Source organism: Coregonus clupeaformis, chromosome 3 (assembly GCF_020615455.1).
Source record: "Coregonus clupeaformis isolate EN_2021a chromosome 3, ASM2061545v1, whole genome shotgun sequence".
NCBI lineage: Eukaryota > Metazoa > Chordata > Actinopteri > Salmoniformes > Salmonidae > Coregonus > Coregonus clupeaformis.
Window position 1 is genome coordinate 31,765,791 of NC_059194.1, and position 8,756 is coordinate 31,774,546.

Consider the following 8,756-nt stretch of genomic DNA (forward strand, 5'->3'; position numbering starts at 1 on the left):
CCCGCACACTCTGAGGGCAGTCTGAGAATAAGCTGCGAAACCACTATCCCCTCTTAGTCCCTTTTTGGTCCAGGACGTTCAATGTTCAGACTATGACAGAGAGAAGGAAGCGCCAATGCAGTCATAGTCTATTCCCTCCCTGTACAGAGCGGAAACCATGTTGTCTGCACACACACACCTTAGTGGGGACAGAACGCATATGCAACGCACACAGGCACACCGAAAATAGTCTTGCCAGGCTGTTGTTCTGTAATTTTAATTCTACCAGCCTCATAAACAGGGCGGTAAATCAGGATAGGGGCTAGGGGTGAGGAGGGGTTAGGTAGGGGGGAGGAGGGGTTAGGTAGGGGTGAGGGCAGGGGACTGGGGGGAGTGGGACACAGAACAGGCAGCGTGGCTCTGGCAGTACAGCTGATTTACACTCATCTCCGGGAGCATTGTAAATCCCCCTTAAGCCCTGAGGCTGAGTACAGGGAACTGGGGCACACACACACTTCAAACACACACACACACACTCCCACACATATATGCACATGCATAAACAGACAGTACACTCACATGCATGTACACCTGCAGATACACAGATGTCTTTATAGACAACCAACATGTGCATATACGGTATGGATGGTCCACTCTCCCATTAGCACATTCAGTCCGACTCAGCAGTGGTCAGGTCAGGGTCAGGGATGTTTTGAGGATGGTCAGTCAGTGAGGTCAGTCAGCACTCAGCAGGCTTTCTGTCTATCCTTAGAATATTGGCCATGTTTATTTTGGACCAGGGTCTTATCCAGACATTACAGTGACAGTGATGAATGCTAACAGTTCGATGGCCTCTACCCTCTACCCTGCCCTCTGACTGCCCCTGCCCTGACCGACATACTGGGATGGTACAGTATAACGTAGAGTACAAGGGAAACTAGAATCAGTTTACCTAACTGCCCAACATCCTGACCTGGACTCTTAGGGTCAGCGTCTTGATGAAACTCCATCCTACTCCGTGTTGAGAACACTTTTAATTGACACTTCTTCTCTTCTCTCTGTGTCCAGTTTAGATGATGTCATCGAAGCTCCTGTCCTGCGGTTGGCTGCAGCAGCTGCTGGTGGTGCTTCTGAAGCTCACCCTATCCTTTGCCGGACCGACCAATGGGACAGAGTGTACGGCCAGAGGTCCTGCCTCCTACATCCTGGTATTTACGGGTCACTGGAGCCCCCAGACGTTCCCTAAACAGTACCCGCTGTTCCGACCCCCTGCACAGTGGTCCAAACTCATAGGTGAGATGAACCACCAGCTCAGTCCAAAATCAGGCCCTAACCACTACCTCTAGACACTTCATGATACCCCCTTGATGATCAGAAAGAAGTGGAAGGGAATACAGATACAGTGTAAATTACTTATAGTATTCCTAATCATATTGGTTGTGTCTCAATGACCTATAATGGCCTCCTCTCTTTGCCTTTTCCCCCTCATGACAACTGGTTGGTGAAAGGAAAGGACACTCATCACTTTTCACCCATAAAGCCCTTTCACGTCACGGCTCACAGGGGAAAGGGGGAAGGAGCGAGGCTATTTTAAACAACAGAGACACAGACATTGATCGATAGAGAGAGAGAGAGAGAGAGAGAGAGAGAGAGAGAGAGAGAGAGAGAGAGAGAGAGAGAGAGAGAGAGAGAGAGAGAGAGAGAGAGAGAGAGAGAGAGAGAGAGAGAGAGAGAGAGAGAGAGAGAGAGAGAGAGAGAGAGAGAGAGAGAGAGAGAGAGAGAGAGAGAGAGAGAGAGAGAAGACCACCCACAATTCTGCATACTCTCTGGGGAAAACCATTTGACAGAGAGATATGGGGAGAGAGAGATACTCAAGGAACTCTTGTGGTGAGTTGACAGACCAGGTAAAATACAAAGGCTGCCTTGTACTCAGCAGCCTTGAGAGTGGCATGTCTCCATTTGTGGTCACCTCCCGTCTCCTGCTGATTTCCTCCCTCATCCTCTCCCCCCTGCGGTCAGGGAGCAGATCAGGGATAGTAGGCCTGGCAGGGATATTGGCTCGGCCTGCTCCTTTCTTCACCTGATCATGTGTTGGAGGTTTGAGGGCTCACAGCTGGCCAGTTAACCTGCTCCGGGCCTCCCCTTCCCCCCATGGCCCGGCCCTGCGGTCCCAGTCCACCTCCACACACACAGGGGGAGAGAGAGAGAGAGAGGCAGTCAGGCTAAACGCTACCAGATGATACAGGGCGGGTACCCCACAGGTTCTCTCTCTTACTTACTCTCTCTCCTTCACTCTATCTCACTCTCCCTCTCCCTCGCCCTCACCCTCTTCCTTCTCTCACTTTTGGGGCTGCTGGGGTCCTGGAGGCAAATAGGGGCTATGATGGTTTTTAGAGTGTGGTGGGGTCAGATTACTTACCTCACTAAAGGAGGGGGGAAAAGGGCATCAGGCTCTACTTGGCTCTGCCCTGCCTCGCCAGCATGGATGGATGGCATATGTGTGCGTGTGCCAGACTTGCTCTCTGCATCATTGTCTGTGGCCGCCGTGGGTTTGTCTGGCTTCCAGAACTCCCTGCCATGCCCTGTCAGCCTGCCAGTGGGTGATGGCCTGTTGCTGCATATAGAGACAGTAACATTGCACATAGGCCCTGGGGACATGGACACGCCTCTGATGACAGACTGGAGTGGGCCAGGGACATGGAGCCCAGGGAAGACAGTTATATAAGAGAGTTATTAGTCACTGAAGAAGAAAAACATGACCCATTTGGGGTCTGGGAGTTGAGGAGGGGAGTCGTTAATTTGCGGGAAGAAATTGAAACGTTACGTGAATCTGAATCTGAATCTGTATTATTGGGTTTCAGGGACTTGACGCTTGTGGGAAACCTGCTAGTATGGAAATTCAATTAAGTGCATAAGTGACGGCGGTTGAGGAGAAACAGGATAGTGTGTGAAGTGTGTTTTTTGGGTGCGTCGGGAGTGTGCGTGTGTATGCACGTGCCTGTGTGTGTATGTGTTTGCATGGATCCTGAGGTGAGGTAATGCAGAGATGTTATAAAAGAGACTGAGACTGTGTGGTCGTTAGTTCATCTGACTGACCCTCTGCTAGCCTTATAACCACTGATCCCGGGCCATGTGTTGTGTGGCTTATAATGGGGAATGACAGGACAAAGAACAGAGATCTGACTCAGAATCAGTTCTTAATAAGGACAAAGCAAGAACAAAGGCAACAATCCCTAGTAAATAGAACAGTGGGAATGTGAGACATCAGAAAAAGGAGGGAAGGAGGTAAACAGTGTGGGGAGTGAAAAAACAGAGACAAAAAAAAAAGAAATGAAAATGAATTTGTATGTGTAAAGAGATCATGAATGCAGTGAGATTAACTGATTCTAGATTAGCGTGATGGCATCAAGGCAAGGTGAAAGGAAGAAAATATGAATTTTCAGAGCATTGGAAAAGTACCTCACTGCCTCCCTGTGTTCTCCCAACAGCTATCACTCACAACGGGCAGCATCGGCTATTTCAGGAAGGGGCGCTGGCGAGTATAGGGGTGCAGAACTTTGCTGAGCTGGGGGTAACTGTGGAGCTGGTGAAGGGGGCGAAGGATGCCAGGAAGAGACGGGAGGTCGGTGCCATGTACAGAACAGCAGGCATCCCCACTGGCATAGGGCACAGCTCCACAGAACTGCTGCTGCAACCACGGAGCCCACTGGTAGGCATCACACACACCCACGCAGACACGCATGATGCATGCACACACACACACACACACACAAACACACACACACACTTCATTGCTTTACATAAACCTCTTCACGACCTTTCCACCATCCGTTCTGCTCTCCGCTCCAACCACAAATCCTTACCAACAAACACACTCCTTAACTCAATCCATTGTCAACTCATGACCCGGTCCCACCACAGGTAAACCCCTTGACTCACTCCACCCTCCCTGGCCAAACACTTCATCACTCTTTTACAGTGCTCCAATCAGGCTAAGTTTAGCATCCAGCCCTACGGCCACAAACGCCCACATCCGTCCTGCCTGGTCTGGACTATGTCTGCTGTCTCCCCTGCTGAACTCAGGGCCCGGGCGGTGGCTTCATGGGGCTGGTGCTGGGGCGGTGGCTTCATGGGGCTGGTGCTGGGGCGGTGGCTTCATGGGGCTGGTGCTGGGGCTGGGGATTGGGGCTGGGGCTGGGGCTGGGGATTGGGCAGGGGCTGGGGCTGGGGCTGGGGCTGGTGCTGGGGCTGGAGCTGGGAGTGAGGCTGGAACGATAGGCAAGGGCTGGGGCTTTGGCTGGGGATTGGGGCTGGGGCTGGGGCTGGGGATTGGGCAGGGGCTGGGGCTGGGGCTGGGGCTGGTGCTGGGGCTGGAGCTGGGAGTGAGGCTGGAACGATAGGCTAGGGCTGGAGCTTGGGGCCTAGGCTGGGGCTGGGGCTGGGTTTGGGGGTGAGGCTAGCCAGGCTAGGTGGGTTCTAGGCTGCCTGGGGCCTGCGTCTGTTTGTTTTTCTTCGCCGTCGCACTTAGTTGATGACTGAAGTGGAGAGAGGGGGAGAAAGGGGGAGAGAGAGGGAGGGAGTGTAGCTCCTGGGGATTTGGAAATATAAGGGGCTCAGAGTGGAGATGGCGATCTACATTTTGTTTATTAGTAACTCCACTGCCTGCCCGCACCTGGAGCCCGTTGCGCAAACAACCCCCATGAAAAGCATCTCTCTCCAGTACTGCCTGCCCCATACTGAAGGCTGGCATTTGTCTGGCATTCTCTGATCTAAATGTGAGGTATGTGGTGTGTGTGTTTGTGCTGGCTTGGCTAATCTGTTTTTAGATCAGTGGGTAGCATGACGGAGAATGGGGGCATGGAGATGTGTGTGTCTTTGTGTGGAACGTGACAACGATGGATCAAATTGGCCTTCTCTGGAAATACACAAAGAGATACACACGTAGGCGTATGCTTATGTGCGCGCGCACACACACACACACACACACACACACACACACACACACACACACACACACACACACTCTCACACATCCTCTTTTCCACAAAGCAAACACTTATGCAATGCTCCAAACATCCTCACATGATTCTCATCTCCATATACATAAAACCCTGTTCTATTTCTGTCAAGCACATCATTGGAACCAGACAGATAACAACAAACAATTCACCAACTACCAGAACCAATCGAGTCTACTCTGCACTAGGAAACCACTGCATTTCTACAGATTAGTGCGACCAGTAATGCATATTTCCCTTAAGCTTCTGGTACTGCCAGGTTTGGGCGGGTTGTGGTTGGGGATTTTTCATTCTCTGGGCCTGGGACGGCTCTGTGGGCCCTGGGGAGAGCATGCCTGGATGGAGTGTGATTGTGATTATGGGACTATAAGTGGGTATCAGTGTGTGTCAACGAGTGTCTCTGTCCTTAAAGTACAAACTGCTGCGCTCGCGGTGGACAGAACGTGTTAAGATAGATACACCGCCTTCCCACTCGCTGCACAGGCCAATGAAATGGATATAGCAGGAGGGATTCCTGGAAAAACCACAGTTTGAGAGAAGGTTTAGAAAGATGAGAGGGAGGGAGGGAGGGAGGGAGGGAGCGAAGGAGGGAGGAGGTCAATGAAGGATTGATTCTGGAAGTGGATGGAAGAGTAGACATGCCCCTGGGCTAGTCGGTGGTCTCTCTAGTCTCTCTGTTTACTCCTCATCCCTCACTGTGTGTCACAGGATAGAAACACACAACTGATGTCATCCTCATTGACTTGCTGCTGCTGCTTCCCAGAGGCCAAACTCTCCACACCACTCCACCCTAATGCACCTAATGCACTTTGATGTCTGCCCCATTCCACCCCGTCCTCCCCCATCCAAGCCTGTCCACCCTAACCCATCCTGTCCCAGCTCAGCCCAGATCCACAAGTAGCAGGCGTCCTGTCCCGAGGGAGGCTGTGCTCTCTTCCTGGTCTTTAATGTGCTGTTTTCTGGGCGCCTGCCACCCCGGAGCCGGTTCCCAGGACGCTTCCTGCATGAGGTCACTGCCTTTCAGGAAACATCCATCACAGAGGAGAGAGGGGAGTAGAGGAGCATTGAGTTTAACCCCACACAGGAAACAGCGGGGTGTGCTGGAACTGGCGGACACACACGTCAGGCTATTACACAACCAGGACCTGTAAAGCCAATGGCCGATTTTGTCCACCTATGTGTGTGTTAGCTTCAGTTATAATCCTGTCTTATTAGCACAGCCAATATTACACAAACATGATCTGAATAGTGTACTGTAACTAAACTCTCTCATTTCCTCTCTCCACCTCCTTTTCTTCCTCCCCTTCCTTCTCCCCACCTCAATGGACACAGCTCTCTCTGATGGTGAAGGTGATCCCTAGCCCTGATTGGTTCGTGGGGGTGGACAGTCTTAACCTCTGCGAGGGCGGCCAGTGGAAACAGGAAATTACCCTTGACCTCCAACCCTTAGACGCAGGGACGGACAGCGGCTTCACTTTTTCTTCACCCAACTATCCCACCGTCCCCCAGGAAAACATCACACGGGTGAGACAGATGACTTCTCCCCTCCTTTCACCTTCACCTGAGGGGGAAAGAGGGCCACGGAGGTTGCCCCTCGCTCTATAATGACTAGGCTTTAAATAGGCCAATTGTAGCCTATATAGGGGAAACTGGATACCTCTTAAAGCCCCCTGTGGTGGAACATTCCCCTAACATGGAAGACTTGAAAGTGTAATTGAACTTTTTCCACTAACATAAAGTCACAGTTAAAGCACACAGCCTTGAATTATTAAGAAGTACCGGTAATAATCTGTGATTAGTGTGTGTTTTAGTGTGTGTTTTAGTGTGTGTCTTAGGGTTTGTTGTTGACCGTTTTCTATATGTTGTTGTCCCCCTCCAGATAACTTCCCAGATGCCCAACCACCCAGCCAACTCCTTCTTCTACCCCCGTCTCACAGAGCTCCCGCCCATAGCCTCCATACGGCTAACCAGACAGAGCCGTTCACCTGCCCGTCAAACTCCCATGTCCAATCACATTCTGCCTCACCCTATCCACCCTCAACGCTTCTCAGGTAGGTTTACATGCACACATCCCCCCATCTATTCCTCTCTTTCTCTTTCTTTCTCCCTCTCTCTCTGTGATCATCACGATTCACTGTATTTCTGTGTTATTCATTCACCACATCTCTTTCCCTCTCCCTCCCTCTCTCAGAGACACCGTTAGACTGTGAGGTGTCTATGTGGTCGTCCTGGGGTCTGTGTTTGGGGCCCTGTTCCAGGGGAGGGATCCGCCACCGTACCCGCTACATCCTTCTGCGGCCGGCTAACGCTGGAACCCCCTGTCCCGAGCTGGAGGAACAGACCGAGTGCATGCCACACAACTGTCTGAAGCGCCAGTGACCCCGACAGAGTAGGGTGAAGTTGCCCCAAGACACTGATTTAAAGTCAGTTTTAGGTTTAGGCCAGTAAGGTTAGGATTCGGGGCGGTAAGCTGATCCTAGATCTGTGCTTAGGGGGAACTTCTAATTGGAGCCACACCCCTGGCAGTCTCCATGGTAACACTGGGACTCTGCCGGACTCTGAAAATGATGCTACACCACACACAGACCACACTAATGCAAGCAATGGACTCTTTCACTGCAGAATGCACCATCTCTAGACCCAGTTTAGTCTTAAGTGGAGGTGACTTTTTGGTGTGGTCTTTATGGAGTACTCTGGCAATCTAAAGACCAACTAGTCCTGACTTGTATTGAGAAACACTGTTGTTGACTGATGACAAGCACCCATATTACAAAAGAGCACAATGACATTATCAGTGGACATGAGAGACAGACAACTATGTAGAGTATCTTCACTTGCACACACACACATGCCCTTGTACATAAATAATACACTCTTACTTTGTGTAAACTGGGGCATTGATTTACATGGGAATCCTATACGATGCTCAGCTCAGTGCACAGCCATCATTCAACATAACCACACAGACAGATTTATAAATACCCCTTTCACAAGACACAACTGATGATGGCTCACTATAGCCCGGTACCCTCGACAATTTGGAGCGAGGCGGTTTTATAAAAGAAAAAGGGATACAGGTTTTAAAAAAACAAGAACAGTTATATCTGTTTTCTCTCTTTTAATTTGTAGGACATATTTTGTATATTTTGTATGTTCTGTTGTATCGTTGTATCTTGTGTAACTCATGAAATAAATAAATATGGAGGTGTTTTCTGTAAATAGAAACTTCTGTGTTATTTGGCTTCTGCCTAGGGAGCCGAACAGTCTTAACATGTTAGTTATGCAACGGCCTTGTCCAAATGTGAAACTGCTGTCACACTGAAGAACGCCCTTGAATTATGTCTAATAGGAGTTCCAGTAATCCACGATGACATTCATTTATTTGTGTCTTGTATGCCAGAGTGTAATTTTAACAATAATGAAACCTCTTTATTGGTCTGGCCAAGGACTTTGGCTACTAAATAAAGACATGGAGTCACTCATAAATATAATTAAACGACATGGACATTGATACTGTGAAGGCTATGTCATATCAACAGAAATACAAGAGGGCAAATCACTACACTCTTCATGTTGAATGAAAGAAATGCATTTGTAGCACTATTCAAGTAAGTAGGCCTAAGCCTTGTCCAAGCCAGAATGATGTACAAGTACACCCACTGGACAGGACGCTAGTCTGTAGCACTATTCAAAGCTCAATAATTGATGATAATAGTGCTGGCTGAAAACGTTTGAAAAAGTTTGAAAGACCTTGTACAT

General features: G+C 49.8%; 1 protein-coding gene across 2 annotated transcripts in view; it reads left to right on the top strand.

The window, feature by feature from the left end:
- LOC121544752 (spondin-2) overlaps positions 1–8,635 on the top strand; it is an 11,741-nt gene extending 3,106 nt beyond the window's left edge. Inside the window, exons 3-7 of one of the 2 annotated variants that reach the window (XM_045208250.1) lie at positions 1,048–1,272; positions 3,468–3,688; positions 6,330–6,521; positions 6,877–7,048; positions 7,189–8,635. In XM_045208250.1, the coding sequence (XP_045064185.1) occupies positions 1,053–1,272; positions 3,468–3,688; positions 6,330–6,521; positions 6,877–7,048; positions 7,189–7,376 (993 nt within the window). In that variant the 5' untranslated portion in view covers positions 1,048–1,052 and the 3' untranslated portion in view covers positions 7,377–8,635. The remainder of the gene's footprint in view (positions 1–1,047; positions 1,273–3,467; positions 3,689–6,329; positions 6,522–6,876; positions 7,049–7,188) is intronic. The other variant, XM_041854875.2, reaches the window with a different exon arrangement.
- Positions 8,636–8,756: the final 121 nt, after the last annotated feature.